Source organism: Myxocyprinus asiaticus, chromosome 31 (assembly GCF_019703515.2).
Source record: "Myxocyprinus asiaticus isolate MX2 ecotype Aquarium Trade chromosome 31, UBuf_Myxa_2, whole genome shotgun sequence".
Taxonomy (NCBI): Eukaryota; Metazoa; Chordata; class Actinopteri; order Cypriniformes; family Catostomidae; genus Myxocyprinus; species Myxocyprinus asiaticus.
Window position 1 is genome coordinate 23003182 of NC_059374.1, and position 18244 is coordinate 23021425.

Sequence of the window (18244 nt, forward strand, 5' to 3'; positions counted from 1 at the left end):
AGCATCAATAACCATTTACGTATTTTCATTGCATGGAAAAACATGCAATAAAAGTAAATGGTAGCTAACATCCTGCCTAACATCTCCTGTGTGTTCCACAGAAGACAGAAAGTCATACGGGTTTGGAACAATGAGAGTGAGTAAATAATGACAGAATGTCAATTTTTTTTGGGTGAACTATCACTTTAAGGAATAAATTATGACTTTGTTATTGTATAACAGTAGCTTTAAAAACAACAACATACATTATACTGGAGCTAGTAAAATAATTGGGATAAATATATATATTTGTATATACAGTATGTTTCATTTTTACTGGCATATTGCTGGTTATTGCAAATACATTTGGACATGTAGCTTTAAAAATTATTGGATGTTGAAATGTATTTACAGTAACATGCAACTTTGTGCAGGTTGTTGAGATATGTTAAACTTGTGTCACCTTGGATGGGTGCTCCAGCATGCATATTTATTGCACATGCATATAGAAGGGAAATTAAAGTTTATCTCACTGAATGCAATGAATTTTCTATAACCTGGATCCTGGAAAGCAGTTATTGCAGCTGCCAGATAGTGAGTAGTAAACATGTACAGGCTGATTCTCAAAATGAGTTTGAAAATCCACTAGATCCACTGCAACTGTTTTCAAAGACATCATAGACAGAAAAAACTGTCTCCTTCAAAAACATCAGAAGCTGCTGCTCAATGCCCCCATTAATAGAGAAGCTATATTGAAGCTTAGTTTGGGAATAAATGACTATGTCTCAAGTCATCAGCTTAAGTCTGAGTAAAGTGACAAATATTTGTGGCAAAGTCAAAATCTGGTGTGAGATATTGTAATATTTAAGTCCTAAAAAGTCTTGAGTTCTCTTAACTGTCCTCACGACAATGCTACAGAGACCAAATATCAAATATTAAGATAAAATATTAAGCCTGGTTTATATGGAACTTATGGCAAGCCAATTTAGCTTTTAATGCTCCCAGCATTACTAGTTTTATTTGCAGTTTTACTAGTAATTTTTAAATTAGAGAGCTCTAAAATAAATTTTCAACTAAGAATTTTCTCTCTATTTGCATTTTTACTAGTACGAATGCAGTTGCAGATTTCTACAACTGAATTACAGAGCTCTGCAATTGCATTTTTACTAGTAAAAACTCCAACTAAATAGATCTACAACTGATTTTTCACTAGAAAGAATTATAATAACAGAGCTGTCTAATTACATATTTACTAGTAAGAATGAAATTGCAGAGCTCTACAATTGAATTACAGAGCTCTGCAATTGCATTTTTACTAGTAAAGACTCCAATTAAAGAGATCTACAATTGCTTTTTACTAGTAAGAATTATAATCACAGAGCTCACTAATTAGAGAGCTCTGCAAATGCATTTTCTACTAGCAAAAATTCCAGTTAAAGAGTTCTGCAATTAAATTACAGAGCTCTCTAATTACATATTTACTAGTAAGAATTCCAATTACAAAGCTTTAAAATGGGTTTCTTACTAGTATAAACTCTAAAAAAAACCCTATTGGTTATTTATCTCAAACTGGATTGGTTACCCTTAAACATAACATACCCCTAAATCTTGACAGCTATTGGGCCAGAGGCTATTTAATGACTTTTCATCAAAAATGTAAACAGTTTCAAATATTTTAACATTTTCAAACATTTCAATGTATTCATGAAATGAAGACAATTTGATGCAATTAAAAAATTGGGCCAGTGTTGATGGATTTAACTTTTTTCCACTATCATATAAGTCCAACACATTCTTTCTTTGTTGGAGTGTGTGTGGTGTTGGCATAACTCTATCATCGTACTATGTCTAACTAGGTTAGGATACATCTCCAGTGCTCTTAAATAACTGAGGAGCTCTAAATTAGAAACCAAGTCTTAACACTTATGAATCACACTTCTTAAGTCTAAGAAATAAGAGCAAAATGACTTAGAATTTACTCTTACTCTAAGCGGCTTTGCACATAAGGTGCCCAATCTTAACCCTTGTGCGTCAATTTAAAAAAGTTACTCCTTAGTGGACAAAAATGTCCACGTAAAAAAACTGCCATGATAATATTATATATTAATATTATTTTCCACTTTCAGTGAGTTAATTTTTTAACCAACATCAGTCCTGATCATAACTATGGTACAAATATGCATTCGTTTTCAGGATTTTAACCCTTTAAATGCCAGTTTGTTTATATAATGCCACTGTTGTTCTTTATGAAAAAACAAAAACAAAAAAACACAACAAACACAAAAAAGTAATTATTTTCCATATACTAAATGCTAAGGGGATTTCTTTTTTCTTTTTTTTTTTTTTGGATTATCACATTCTGGGATATGTCAATGATTAGCAACAACACTGATTTTGATGCATTATTATTTTTTGTGCAGTGTCAGATTTAAAAAAAACAAAAACACACTCAGTACATTAGAGGACAAAAATGTCCGTGTCAAAAAACTGCCATAAAAATATTATATATTAATATTATTTTCCACTTTCACTGACTTAGATTTTTTAACCAACATCAGTCCTGATCATAACAACCAAATATTCATTCATTTTCAGGATTGTAACCCTATAAATGCCAGTTTGTTTACATAATACCACTGTTGTTTTTCTTTCACACACACACACACACACACACACACAAATTTCTCAACACACACATACAAAACACACTCTGACATCCATACCAACACATCCACTCAATTGTAGCTGCATCATATATTCAATTGGCCTGCAATGCTCTATAATACAGCAAACAGAAAATAGGAAAAAAGCATATATATGCTCCATAGGCTAAACATGAGAAAAATAGTGCCATCTGGTGGAAAATATTAAAAATTTACATTTTGAAGCCCGGGCTCTGGAATGATAGCATAATATCATAGAATTCATAATTTTATGCTTTAATGGCACTGGGATCAAATATTGCATTTTTAATGGGTTTTAATGGGGACATTTTTGTCCTTAAGGTCCTGAGTGTAACTATTTTGTGTACACAGTGTATTATAGATGTATTATAGGAACTGAGGTTGAAATATCAAAATTCCCCCCAAAATACACACCTTTGGCAAAATTAATGCCATTGGCATTAACACAGCCAAAATGATAGAAGAAAACAAAAATGAAAAAGACAAAAATGTCCCGAAGGTCGCACAAGGGTTAATTTCTATAAAATAATGTGAACTGAAAAATAAAACAGCATTTTGGGAGAGACAATGCCTTCAAATCATTCTCGGATAAATATTACAAATTAAGACTACTTTGTGAACACATTTATACAGACAGGGTGTTTAAACTGTCTGTACAAAAAGGCTTTTTGCTGTAGCCTAAAAGGTAGACCAGTGTGGTGATGTGGGGCGTGGCCAAGTGACGAATGTGGAGAGCGAGTCCGGGAGAGGAAGAGTGGTAAGGACTGACATCTGTTGGAAATGAACTCTAACAGCTGTTCTGTGTTGCAGTGAGAGCTGGAGAGGGACAAAAGGGCAGTCCAGACAGCCAGAGGAGAGAGAGACACACACAAAGCTGTGTGTGTATATGCAATAGACGGCTGAAAATATTGTTTTTGTGTGTTACACTTAAAAGTGTGTAGAAATAATGAATTACATAGACTGTTACCCAGCTTCCGCTTCCTCCTTCCCAAGAAAGCCAGAGATCTAAGCTCGTGAAGATGGGACCTCAGGGTGACCCAGAGGCTTTTCTCAAGCTCTTTGAGCGGACAGCTGAAGCGTGGAAGTGGCCTACTGCTGCTGTTGTCTGGGGAAGCTCAACTCGTGGCCCAACACCTTCCTGCGTCCAACCTCCTGGTGTACAAGGACATGAAGTGAGCCATCTTGCAATGGGTTGGCCGCAGTGAAGAGCAGCACTGCCTCAGCTTCTGCTCGCTGAAGCTTGGCAAGCTTGGCCGCCCATTTGCCTTTGCCCAGCTGCTCCGTGACTCCTGCCGGCGGCAGTTATCAACCAACTATCGAAAGGGATGGCGGAATGGGCCCAGTGCCACTGCCCAGTGTCGTTGGACGAGGCGGTCCAGCGGGCTGAGGACCATATGACGGCGTTTCCGGGGGCAGGCAAGCCCTCTTCTCTCTCTCCCCCTATTCTTCCACCCATCCTGTTCCTATTCCCCGGAAATGGGAAATTACAGTTGTGGCCTAAAATATTGGCACCCTTGGTAAATATGAGCAAAGAAGGCTGTAAAAAAATATATCTTTATTGTTTATCCTTTTGATCTTTCATTCAAAATATTCAATTATTGGCACCCTTTTATTCAATACTTTGTGCAACCTCCCTTCACCAAGATAACAGCTCTGAGTTTTCTCCTAAAATGCCTAATGAGGTTGGAGAACACATGGCAAGGGATCTGAGACCATTCCTCCATAATATCCCATCTCTCCAGATCCTTCAAATTCTGAGGTCCACACTGGTGGACTCTCCTTTTCAGTTCAACCCACAGGTTTTCTATGAGGTTCAGGTCAGGGGACTGGGATGGCCATGACAGAATCTTAATTTTGTGGTCAGTGAATCATTTTTTGTGTTGATTTTTATGTTTGTTTTGGATCATTATCCTGCTGGAAGATCCAACCATGGCCCATTTTAAGTTTTCTGGCAGAAGCAGTCAGATTTTTATCTGTTGGTATTTGATAAAGTCCATGATGCCATGTATCTGAATAAGGTGTCCAGGACCTCTGGCATAAAAACAGCCCCACAACGTTAAAGATCCACCACCATATTTACCCGTGGCATGAGGTACTTTTACATATGGCTACCTCTCTGTGTGCGCCAAACACATCTCTGGTGTTTATTGCCAAAAAGCTCTATTTTTGTTTAATCTGACCATAGAACCCGGTCCCATTTGAAGTTCCAGTAGTGTTTGGAAAACTGAAGACACTTAATTTTGTTGTTGGATGAGAGCAGAGGCTTTTTTCTTGAAAACCTCCCAAACATCTTGTTGATGTCTGATTTTAATTTTGGAGACTTTCTGACCCCAAGACCCATCTAATTTCTGCAATTGTCCAGCTGTGATCTTTGAAGATTCTTTGGCCACTCGAACCATCCTCCTCACCATGCGTGGAGACAATATGACACACGTCCTCTTCCTGGCTGATTCTTAACATCTCCATTTGATTGGAACTTCTGAATTATTGCCCTGATTGTGAAAATGGGTATTTTCTGATTAACACTTTTTATTGATTCACACAATTGACAAAGAAAAGCAAAACATATATTCACAGAATCAACATTTAACCTCCATTATTCCCTTTCTCCCTCCCAATCCCCAACCACACCCTGACCCTCAACAAATATCCCTGTGGTCACACATGAATATAAACACACACACACACACACACACACACACACACACACACACACACACACACACACACACACACACACACACACTATTTGAATCTAATTTGCCTAGCCTTCTACATGACTTTTCCTCGAATGCCGCCACCCTCCCTATCCAGCCACCTTCCATCCCCTGAGAACAATCTGTCTGCCGATCGTAACATTGGCTAGGACCCAATTTTTTATGTATTTATCCCCTATATTAATGACCATCCATCGCCTAAAATACAGAGTCTGGGGCAAAATGAAATTTGAGTGCCCAATATGTCACACATAAAACTTTAAACCCTCAACCAAAATTTTTGGATCTTTGACCAAAAAACATGGGTTGTGTCCTCATCTTCTGATTGGCATCGCCAGCAGGTGGGTATCTTTCAGACCAAGCCTATACAATCTAAAGGGGGTCCAATAGAATCGATGTAAAATCTTAAATTGCATAAATCACACCCTTGCATCTCTCGATGTAGACTTGACATTTTTTAGAATCCTAGCCTACACTCCCTCCTCCAATACCAAGTTTAGATCTTTCTCCCATAATCTCTTGAGAGAAGTTGAAGCTCCATCTCCCAGACTCTTAATTGGCAGGGAGTAATACACTGATGCCTCATGACCTTCCAAAAGCAGTAATCACCACTCCCAGATATCTGCCACTTTAGGGAGGGTGTATGCTACTCCAAAAAATAGTACAGAGCAGGTGGCGCAGCTGTAAATACCTAAAGAACTGAGATCTGGGAATCCCAAAATGTTGAACCATATTTTCAAAGGATCTCAAAACTCTCATATGGAAATGGGTATTTTCAATGCTTTAGCTGTTTTCTTATAGCCACTTTCCATTTTGTAAAGCTCAACAACATTTTGCCGCACATCATAACTATATTATTTGGTCTTACCCATTGTGATGGATGACTAAGAGCATTTGGCTTGTGTGCTACCTCATATTTATACCACTGTGAAACAGGAAGTCATGGCTGAATGGGAATATACTTCAGATATACTTTACTTTTACTAGAATTTCTAGGGGTGCTAATAATTGTGGCAAATGTGTTTTGGAGAAAAACATTTATTTAATTATGAGATTAGTTTACTTCAATTAAAAGTTAGATTATTGTGAATATTTTGAAAGAAAAATCAAAAGGATAAACAATTAAGACTTATTTTTCACAGCCTTCTTTGCTCATATTTTCCAAGGGTGCCAATATTTTTGGCCACAACTGAATGACCCCAAAACCGGTTCCTCGGTCCCATGGACCGTTCAACTCATCGGTTTGCCCTAACCATCTCCGCTCTCCCCCAAATGCTGGTGAATCCGCTGCCACGGGTGTGAAGTCTGGGCTGGTCTGCTGGAGCTGCGGGGAACCTGGGCACTTCCAGGGCCGATGCCCTGCAGTGGAGGTGGAGACATTGGTCCGGGTCCTCGAAGCACCACAGGCCACCCTCGATCGAGCAGGAGCGTACCAGATACCTGTGAGTATTAAGGGGAGTACATACCAAGGCCGTCTACATCAGCTTCACGTCAGGAGGATGTAAGGGAGGGGGAGGATGTATTTGCAGGTGGTGTGCGGCATGCCGTGAATGTCAGCTGGTGAATCCGCCAGTCACAAAAAGAAAACCATTGCGCCCCCTTCTGTTGATCGAGGTCCCCTTCGAAAGAATTGGTATGGACCTCGTCGGGCCATTAGAGTGGATGGCACATGGGCATCACTTTGTGCTGGTTCTGGTGGACTACGCAACGCGATATCTGGAAGCAGTGTCTCTGCGCGACATTTCAGCATGAAGTGTTGTGGAGGCACACTTCAGAATTATCTCCCGAGTGGGGATTCCAAAAGAAATCCTCACTGATCAGGGCACATACACTACACGAACTGTAGGAATTACTGGGGTTAAACAGATTAGGAACAGCGTTTACCACCCCCAAATGGACGGCTTGGTCGAACGATTTAATCAGACCCTAAAGAATATGACTCATAAGTTTGTGCATGAAGATGCTCGAAATTGGGACAAGTGGCTCGAGCCCCTATTATTTGCAGTACGAGAGGTCCTGCAAGCCTCCACAGGGTTCTCTCCATTTGAATTATTGTACGGCTGTCGACCGCGTGGCGTGCTCGGCATCCTGTGACTTTTGCGACGGTGGTTCCGCAGAGGGAGGAGCTCAGACCGAAGGTGAACTTAAAATCCATCGATCGAGTCACCCTGGTCAATTGTGGAGACAACCTCTCACCATCCCATGTCACGGAGGTTGTCTGGTTGCAAGGAGAATTTTCTGATGTGTTCTTGCCTCTTCCCAGTCATACAAATCTCACAGAGCACCATATCGAAACGACCCCAGGGGTAGTGGTACGTAGCCATACCTACCAATTACCTGAGCACAAAAAAGAAGTGGTTTGGGAAGAATTAAAGGCCATGCTGGATATGGGGTTAATAGAAGAATCCCACAGTGACTGGGCCAGCCCAGTGGTTTTGGTTCCTAAGAGCGACTACTCAGTCCAGTTCTGTGTGGATTATAGAAAAATCAATGCTTTGTCTAAATTTGATGCATACCCAATGCCTCAGATTGATGAGCTGCTCGATCGGTTAGGCACGGCTCGCTTTTATTCGACACTGGATTTAATGATTGGATATTGGCAGATCCCCTTTACTCTCATGTCCCGTGAAAAGACGGCAGTTTCCATGCCGTTAAGATTACACCAATTCGTGACGCTTCTGTTCAGTTTGTTCGGGGCCCAGCTACATTTCAGCGGCTCATGGATAGAATCTTTATCTAGATGACATAATCATTTTCAGTAATGATTAGCATTGGTATCTAGCTCTCCAGCCTTTTAAGTTCGAGGTGGTCCACAGGTGGAGGTGCAAATGGCTGTTGCGGACAGGACATGACAGGTTGGATGGTTCCCCGGCCTGAGTCGTGTGATGGCAGTATGTGGTGATTTGGCCGTGGCCGAGTGACGTCTGTGGAGAGCGAGGCCGGGAGAGGAAGAGCGGAAAGGATTGACACCTGTGTGAAATTACAGTATCTCTAACAGCTGTTCTGTGTTGCAGTGAGAGCTGGAGAGGGACAAAATGGCAGTCCAGACCACCAGAGAAGAGAAAGAGAGATGCACACAGCTGTGTGTGTGTGTGTGTGTGTGTGTATGCAGTAGACAGCTGAAAAGCATTATTTTTGTGTGTTACACTGAGAAGTGTGTAGAAATAAAGAATTCCATGGACTGTTACCCAGCTCCCGCTTCATCCTTCCCAAGAAAGCCAGAATCAGTTGTATCACAACCAGTTTACCCACTACCTTTTGCATAAAAAGGTCTAAACAATACACTAAAGTTTGGTTTCAGTAATATACAATTGAACAGCTCTTGTTTATTTTATACTGTTTAAAATAGAAGAATTTTATTAAAGGAATAGTTCACCCAAAAAAGAAAATTCAGTCATTGTTTACTGTGTTGTTATAACCCCATATGACTTTCTTTCTTTTTCTCAACACAAAGGGAGAAATTGTGAAAGAAATGTATTCTCAGTGATGTCATACAATGGCAGTTTATGGTGACCACATCTTCAAGCTTCAGAAGGGCACAAAAGTATAATTCTGAATTCTAATAAATTATTCCACGAGACTCATGATTGTTATGAAAGCATACGATAAGTTTGGGTGCGAAACTAACCAAAATCTAAGGTATTAATTTGTAAAAATGTTCACTGACCATTATTCTCCTGTGTGCATTCATGAGTGTGCACGCGAGCTCTAGAGCTCTTTGCACGAGAGCAACAGTAGTTACGCAGCACGCGCAAGATGGGGTGCATTTTGTTTCGCTTCAACAGAACCACCAGTGATATTAACATGAGAAAACACAACATAGCTGCACACAAACCAGAGAACAGAACTTACACACGTGTCTGAAGTTTGTAGTAGTCTGAAGTTTGTAGTGGAAGAATAGATGCATTTTAAAGCCTTATTTCTTTGAACCGATGTCCGCAATCAAAAAGTGTGATGGAGGAGGCTGAAGGTAGCTACCAGTACCGCCGTTCCCTGTACGCATATTTCACAGTCTGCGTAGGGCACCAGCTCCCTTGGGGGGCACCATCTTATCTGACGGGGCACCAGAAATCCCTGCTGTTGCACGTTACACCTTATTCAAGGATCTGGAAGCAGTCACGGAACACCATACATTTTGGACAAGATCTGCATTTTGGCAAGTTCATAGCAGACAAGGTTACCATTCTCAAATATAGAAACCAAGCGATCGATAGAATGTCCCGTGGCTCGTCGCAGATGCTTAGGACAAAATACTCTGATTAATGTAGAAAAGATAACTTTTATCGCATATTGTTTGGCATCTGAGTAGGACTAAGTGTGACTGTAGCTACCTTCAGCCTCATCTCTGTTTGATGGAGGACTCCATCTGTTGAAATGCAAATTCTTCAGACATGTTTGTAAGTTCTGTTCTCTTTTTGTTTTGCACCAAACCTTATCGTATGTTTTCATAACAGTCATGAGTCTCATGGAATAATTTATTAGACTTCTGAATCCTTTTGAAGCTTGAAGAGGTGGTCGCAATAACTGTCATTGTATGACATCACTGAGAATTTTTTTTTTTTTTTTTTTTCACAATTTCTCCCTTTGTGTTAAGAAAAAGAAAGAAAGTCATATGGGGTTATAACAACACAGAGGTGAGTACCTGGATAGGTAAATGTAAAGTTCAGCAAAGCGCTTCTTCACTGCTGTTTCTGGCTAGATTAGCTGATTTTTTCTCTGCACTGCCATCTGTTGGAGAAGATTGCAACTGCGGTGCGCTTCCAGTATAAATGCCTTCGGGCCACCAAGAACTGCGCGCTCTCGACACTTTGCGGTGCCAGGCTAAAGTATTACGGCATAAATACTTGAGGATGTTCTAAAGCAGTGGTTCTCAGCCCTGTTCCTGGAGGCCCCCCAACACTGCACATTTTGTATATTTCCCTTATCTGCACACCCAATTCAGGTCTTGTAGTCTCCACTAATGAGCTGATGAGTTGAATCAGATGTTTTTGATAAGGGAGATATCCAAAATGTGTAGTGTTGGGGGGCCTCCAGGAACAGGGTTGAGAACCACTGTTCTAAAGAATTTCTGAACTCCCCAGTAGGTGGCAGTATTGGACTAGGAATAGACATTCAGAAGACGCTCCAACATTCCTTGCATTTGCATTTTCTTAACTGTCACCATTTCAAACTTTTTAATCTTTTTCAAATATGTAAACCCCCTGACATGACATTATTAAAATAATGATTAAAAATCATTACACTATAAAAAAGGGTAAAAAGGACATTGGACAAATGTGACTGAATAGATGTCTTTGATGCCTCAGGCTATGAACAATAAAAGTCATGAATCATTTGACCACAAAGCTCCATTCTTCACAAACTGGTCTTCCCTCGCCGTGTGGTAAACAATTCCCAGTATCCTTTTGCATAATTGATGAGGCATCTTAAATAAATCTCATATCTGCCAGTTCTTCCACAAAATGTGGTCAAATTACAATATTAATTTTGCTAGCACATGAGATGGAATACAACAAACACATAATGACAGATTTTTCGGTTTGGTCTACTTTTTTTTAAAGACAAGAATAGACACTTGTAAAAGGTGCATTGCTGCCACAGTATGAACATTTGTGTCTTCTTCGGTGTGGCTAAAAATCTATGGGGGCATAAAAATGATATTTTTTATTTTTTATTTTTTTTAAGAAGTAAAAGGTTTCAATGTAAAGAGATGGCTAATGGAAGTGTTCTGAAGGGTAGCCATGAAATACTATATTTGGTGGCTTTTATTTCAGTCTATGGTTATAAAATCAGAAAGTTATTGTAAAACTTGAACAAATTATGGTTTATGAAGTGCAAGAAACAAGTAAGATTAGCATACTTCATAGACCTTGTATGTTTGACCTTTCAGCACATCTACAAACCATGTCTAGAAAGACCCTTGCAGTCATGTGGATTAATGTAATCTGAGAATAAAATTAGTGTACAGGGATCCACGTTTAGATTGCTATCACTATTGAGTTGTTTTATCCAGAGGAGGAGAATGTAAAAAAATCATCAAGGTGTGACGCATCTCAGTATAATCTGAGTATAATATGTGAAATACGTTCTCTGACTGAGGGGCTTTTTGGTGCAAACAGGTCTGCGCACTTCATTCAAGGTTCTTTGACAGACAATACCGTCTCTCAGTCAAAACTAAGGCTTTTGCCTTTAGCAGGGGTGTCTTGAACTAAATGCTCACAGAACATAGATGATGCTTGCATGCAAGCCAGACAAACAAAGACTATATTTGGTGTCCTGTGTTTCATACCTTGTGGCACATTATCACATTTCTTGTATTCATAATGTTCTATTCCCAGGAGATGATGCAACATTTTATGTTTCCAATGATTTATGCACAATAGACTCTTAATTTGCTTTCTAAAGTTTGAGACTGAATATCATTATAGAAAAATAAATGGTCCCAGATGGATAAAATGGACAAATGCAATCATGCAGAACAAATATAAAATTGATTTTTTTAAGAGATTGTTTTCAGTGTATTTTAAGGCAATATGATAAAATGTTTATGCACAAATTTTGTTATTCTCAATCAGTTATTCAATATATACAGTATATCATATAATATATTCAAACTGCATAGCAGACAAAAGAATAAAGACAATTATAATAGTATAAACTCACGAATAGCTACATGTCTTCAAATACACATAATAAATAAATAATATAATTACAGTTTGTATCACAGCCTCTCTTTATAATGAGAGTAGAATGACTTATTACCTGAACAGGTGATATGTGTCAAAAACACTGTTATGGCATTCAAGAACCATTGTTGACCGAGTAATCCTTCTAAAGAGAAAAGAGAGGATTCATTTTTAAGGTAATCTGGGAAGGAACAATACAGTCATGTAACTGAAGGGATGAGACACTCCCTGTACCATTCAGTCACGCTTGGGGTCTAATGCTATATAAGAAGCATCCAAACAGCTTTCTCAGATTCTGTGCATTACCACATTAGGGGATAAAAAGGTATGGTAAACTGACGTCTTTTCGAATTGATCTTGCTTTAGAGGATGCTCTTTAGATTAGAATATAAAACACTCTACATTTTGAATAATAACATTAATTGTGATTATTACTTTCATAGAGGTTAAGACTGTCGTGTTAGATGATACTGTTGAATTTGATCATATATTGAATTCTATTAGTTATCTGGTTTCACATGCGTAAAATGTTCACCCAAAAATGAAAATTCTGCCATGATTTACTCACCTTCATGTTGTTCCATGGAACACGAAAGGATATGTTAGCCTAAGTCATTATTTACTTTTATTGGATGTTTTTTTCTTTCTTTTTTCTGTCTGATGACAGAATTTTCAGTTTTGGCTTTAATTTTAAAGTGCATATATGTATTTTTATTTACAAGTGTCTGTATGCAAGAATACTGCTGATAAATTTTATATTGTGAGCATCATTCTTCAACCTGTTACATTTTCTGCCTTTGCTCAGAAGCAGGAATGATGCTGTGTGTCTACGTCTGTGCACTGGCTTTTGTCCTGCAGCCAGTTCACTCTGCCTATAACTGCTCCTCGGTGTATAACAGGGTTCCAGGTGAGTGTCTGGGCTTCCAGATCTTAGACAGCCCTTGAACTGTCTACAAATTGCGTACCACTAACACCTCCCTTTTTGTCTAGATAACAGTGACCTGACAGTAAACTGTGGCACCAATATGATCTCTATGGAGGTAAACTTGTGCACTGCTGAGTGGGCAGGCTTTGACCCCAGTAGCCTGGCCCTGAACGGGGAGCACAATAACAATCAGTGCTTGGGCAAGATTGACACCAATGTTTACCCACCGGTCATCCGTTACCAACTGCCTGTCAATCACAGTCAGGAGAATCCATGCAGACAGTCTCTGCAGGTGATAACAAACAGTTTCTCAACATCTTTTCTGTTTCCCTATAACTGTATTGATAAGAGCTTGAAAACATAATAACGAAAAGAAAATGAGGTTGACCTCTGACACATCATAAAGATTGAAATAATACACTTATACACTAGAATATGCTCTTATTTTGCATTCTTCTTCTTATTTATTTTTTTTAACCAAATGATATTATCAGCAAAAGTTTAAAAGAATATTACGGGTTCAAAACAAGTTAGCTCAAATGACAAAATTTGAGGCATAATGTTGATTACCACAAAAATAAATTTTGAATCGAAATTACATTGAGACACTTACAATGGAAGTGAATGGGGCCAATTTTTGGAGGAATTAAAGGCAGAAATGTGAACCTAATAATTTTATAAAAGCACTAACATTCATTATTCTGTTATAAATGTATTATTTGAATAGTCATTTTTGCAGTCATTTTAGGTTTTTAGGGATTACATCATCATGGCAACGAAGTTAAATTGGTTTTAACTTTACACAGAAAATGTGAGTAAGCAGTGAGTATTTTTAAGTTTACAGATTGGCCCCATTCACTTCCATTGTAAGTGCCTCACTGTAACCCAGATTTTTGCTTTTTTTCAAGAAAAGGAGGGATGAGTCAAAAATGAATTTTTCTGATAATCAGTATTATGCCACAAATGCTGCTGATTAAGCAAAACTTGTACTGAACCTGGAATATTCCTTGAAGTGAAAAGTTGAATTGAAAAGTTTATTTATTTAAGAATTTATTCGTATTTGGTATATCACGCTTTTGCATTAATGACAGCATGCACCTTAGCTGACATGGACTCCACAAGTTTGTGCAAATCCTGATGATCCATGTTATTCAAGCATGATTTGAGAATGTTCCAAAGAGCATCGCGTGTGCTTAAATGGAAGCAAGGAAATCTGGCCTTTTGTAAAAAGGAGTTCACATGGCCAATGCCCCATATTTGATTAGTGAAAGAAGGAATCTTAAAATTTTCTTATTCATTATACTGTATGTCCTAACCTTTCTTTGTTTTACATTTTTTAATATCCTAAAACTTTCTGCTTATTAACTGGATTACATTTTCAATGTGGTCTCAGATTTTGGAGCACACTTTCTATTTGAGATTTGGTACAGCTTTATTTTTTAAGATGGATAATGAAGTTTCTTGTTCCCTGAATGTGTTTGTTACATGTTAATAGATTGTGGATGAGGTGCCCAGTTCCTCTGGTCCATTCCACATGTTCTCCACCATTCAGTCCGTCATTATCACAGGCTTCATTGATACACCCACCTCCTCAGCAGGCCTCATCAGTTACTCCACAGACCTCTACTACCACTTCTCCTGTCGTTACCCACTTGAATATCTCATCAACAACACTCAGATCATAGCGTAAGTATGAAAAGATTCACCCTTCAGTCTACATACTTGACATACTGCAGTATGACAGTAGACAATTACTGCAGGATTGACTTGACGCATGTTCTTAATGCAGGTCTTCAGTGTCAGTGGCCACTAGTGACAACAATGGAACTTTCATTGACACTCTCAGAATGAGTGTTTACAATGTGAGTTTGTATTTTTACAGAAATCCTTTGTTCAAAATGCAACATATGCCACATTTTTAAAGATATCAATGTCTCTTTCTTTTTCAGAGCACAAATTATACCTACCCGTTGGTGGTGTCCCCTACAGGGCTGGAGCTGCGCACTAAGGTCTACGTTGAAGTTAAAGCTGTCAATCTCACTGGAAAGTAAGAATTGTTTCAGTTTTCTCTCAGACAGTGATTTGCATGTTTCTAATCGCATTAGTACGTGTTTAATTATGGAATTAAATACCATTTGTCTGCTTTTCCATCTTCAGTTTTTATATCTTGCTGGACCAGTGCTTTGCTACCCCATCACCTTATAATCAAACCTCCAACACACAGTATAACTTTTTCACTGGGTGAGCTATTCCTATTCCTACATTACCATTAACACATGTTCTGATTTTTAATTCAACGCGCAACTGACCCTCATAAATCTGTTGTTGATTTTCTGTTGTTTCACCACAGATGTTTTGTAGAGAACAGGACAACGTTAATTGATAATGGGATTTCCAAGTTCTCCAGATTCTCGTTTGAAGCATTCCGCTTTGTGGAGCACCGTGATCAAGAAAGGTCCACTATATACCTGCACTGTATACTGCGACTTTGTGAGCCAAATAAATGCCAAGAACTACTTAAAGTAAGTGCACCTTTCACTGTTGACGAATAGAGTAGAATAGAATAGAACGAATAGAGTAGAATCAACACCACGACATGAGAGGTAAGTCAATTAACCTTCTACTTTTGTGCAGTCTTGCAACAGTAATGGAAAACGTAGACGGAGAGCCCTAGAACCTTATGGATCACAAGCAAAAGACTCTGCCACAGTGTCTGTGGGTCCTTTGTACACCGCAGCTCTAAGTAAGTCTGCAGATACACACACAAAACCAGCATGAGACCTCATCACAATTACAGAGATTGTTCCCCCAAAACTATAATTCTGTCATCATTTACTCATCCTTACGCTGTTCCAAACCCACATGACCTTCTTTTCTTATGTGGAACACAAAAAACATAAAGTATGGGACTAAGAGCCTCAGACACCATTCACTTTTATTTTGTAAAAAAAAAAAAAAGATGCAATCAAAGTGAATTGTGACTCAGGCTAATATTTGGCTTAACATCTCCTTTTGTGATCCACTGAAGAAAAAAGTCATACAGGTTTAGAACAACATGAGGGTGAGTAAATGGTAACAGATTTTTTTGTTTTGGGCTGCGGAAATCTCAAAAAAGCGCAACAGTCTGGTTCCGGAAATAAAAATCCCATTCATTTATCCCATAGATGGATTGATTTTCAACAATAACTTATAAACCTTTAAAGACAGACCTACCATGAGCTACGAGGTTGCACCAATCAGAGAACCGCGGCTAACGAAACCTGCAAAACGTGCCTCAGAGCTCTGTGAATGACGTAATCGAGTTGGTCTCCCCTCACCCTAAAACTACTTATATATTTGTACATATCGGAATATTTTGCAATAAAAGTGAAATATATTGTTTCTATACTAATAATCAACAAACTAAAATCAATAGTTTTATATATTCCCATAGATTTGTATTCAGTTAGATCATTCAAAATGCTTTGTAGGATTGTAGTTTGTGCCCTCATGAAAGACGGTAAGTACACAACCTTTGTTTTTATGTCCGATTTTCAAATATTTTTTTGCCTCATAACAAAGTTTGTGATGTTGGGATTCTCTTTGGAGCTGGTTGGTTTGGTTCATGGCTTACAACTCTTTTATGAAGGATTTTATAAATAGTCTATGGAAGAAATGAATGGGGAAAATACTTCCAGAACCCAGACGGCTAAAAAGTGAGTGGCAATGTTGCGCTCTATTGAGACTGAATTCCAAATGAGCACAGTTTTTTGATGCAGCCATGCCTAACTAAAACCATGTATCTTATTGATCCTGTAGAGAATGATGTTCCCACTGCATCTGCCTATGGTATGAGATTCTTTTCATTTCAATAATATATTTTATAAAACTATTTTTTATTTAAATAGTAGATGAAAATCAAAAGCAGGTGTTCTGTCTTTAAATATCTTGAAAATAATCAATAACATTGCACCTAAAAAACTAACAGCACAGTGTGGCATGTGTTAAGTGTTTGTTCTCTGTTGTGAATCAGGAGGCAGTGAGCCATTGGACAGGAACAATGTGAATGTTGCTGGAGTGGTGGTGGGGGTCATATTTGCCACTGGTGGTGTTGTGTTGCTAGCTATGGCTGGATGGTTTGTGCTGAGGAAATTTTACTAGGCTGGTGCCCTCTCCTCGAGATTTCCACTGAGGGATCCTTCAACTCGCCATCTGCTTTGTGTTGAACGAAACATAATTTGATATGCCCCATAAGATGTCTGATCACATCACAGCTTCTGGACACACCAGCAGAGAGCTGCTTTGCATTATGCCAATTTAGCATATTTTAATCTGTTAAGACTTCATGTAGTAGTTCAGTAACCACTTTGCAGCCATGCACTCTGCAGAAAACCTTGATGAATTATCTTTTCATGTACAGTAAATGCAAAATATTCTACAGCTTATGTTTTTTATGTTTATTATCTGAATTATTAAGAGGTATGCATGTACACATGCATTAATGAGAGGAACAAACTGTGGATGATTACAATTGCTAACTAATCTTATTGTACTATTTTGTTCACTGCATTTAAAAGAATGTTCCATGTTCAATACAGGTTTAATCAAGCAGCATTTGTGGCATAATGTTGATTATCACAAACAAATAATAGAGCCATCCCTTGTTTGTTAAAAAAACAAAACACTTACAGTACAAGTGAATGGGGCCAGTCCATAAACATTAAAATACACACTGTTTCAGAAGTATAGCCACAAAATGTAAACATTATATATGTTAACATGACTTTAGTGTTATAAAATTGCATACTAACCTTATCTTTGTAAAGTTATATCCAATATTACAATTTTGTTGTCATGATGACATAATGGCAGTAAACCTTGTAATCTGGTATACAATGTAACAATCACACTAAAATCATATTAACATAATGTTTTATCTTATCTTGTGGCTATAATTTTGAAATGGTGTGTGTTTTAATGGTTATGGACTGGCCTCATTCACTTCCATTGTAAGCACCTCACTGTAACTGTATTTATTTTTGTAATAAACCAGGGATGAGCCAAAATTATTTTTATGGTAATCCACATTATGCCACAAATGCTGTCAATTGAGTTTAACTTGCATTGAACCTGGACCATTCCATTAATTTTCTTCATTGCTAAAGTTTCATGCACATTGCTTGTATATTAGCCAATGACTTGCTGCTTTCATGTAATATAATGTGATGTAATAACAGTTTAGATGTGATGCGGGTGTTTAGAAATGAATATTTT

The 18244-nt window shown here is 38.2% G+C and overlaps 1 protein-coding gene across 2 annotated transcripts; it reads left to right on the top strand.

Annotated features, from left to right (window-relative positions):
- The first annotated feature begins 42 nt into the window (after nucleotides 1–42).
- Nucleotides 43–18136, top strand: LOC127422520 (zona pellucida-like domain-containing protein 1). 2 transcript variants are annotated; one of them, XM_051666111.1, is made up of 11 exons: nucleotides 43–136; nucleotides 12872–12973; nucleotides 13057–13283; nucleotides 14487–14677; nucleotides 14781–14853; nucleotides 14941–15038; nucleotides 15149–15232; nucleotides 15342–15513; nucleotides 15626–15734; nucleotides 16790–16819; nucleotides 17004–18136. In XM_051666111.1, the coding sequence occupies exons 1-11, from the start codon at nucleotides 58–60 to the stop codon at nucleotides 17129–17131; spliced, it is 1293 nt and encodes a 430-aa protein (XP_051522071.1). In that variant the 5' UTR covers nucleotides 43–57; the 3' UTR covers nucleotides 17132–18136. The 2 variants fall into 2 exon arrangements, with proteins under 2 accessions (XP_051522071.1, XP_051522072.1); XM_051666112.1 differs by lacking the exon at nucleotides 43–136 and adding an exon at nucleotides 12313–12391.
- Nucleotides 18137–18244: the final 108 nt, after the last annotated feature.

Bases quoted from the DNA above. Each gene is read 5' to 3' on its own strand.
- LOC127422520 (XM_051666111.1), top strand. From the start codon at position 58: ATGGTAGCTAACATCCTGCCTAACATCTCCTGTGTGTTCCACAGAAGA. The intron at 13,284-14,486 runs GTGATAACAAAC...ACATGTTAATAG, and splicing joins CATGCAGACAGTCTCTGCAG to ATTGTGGATGAGGTGCCCAG. The intron at 16,820-17,003 runs GTATGAGATTCT...GTTGTGAATCAG, and splicing joins TCCCACTGCATCTGCCTATG to GAGGCAGTGAGCCATTGGAC.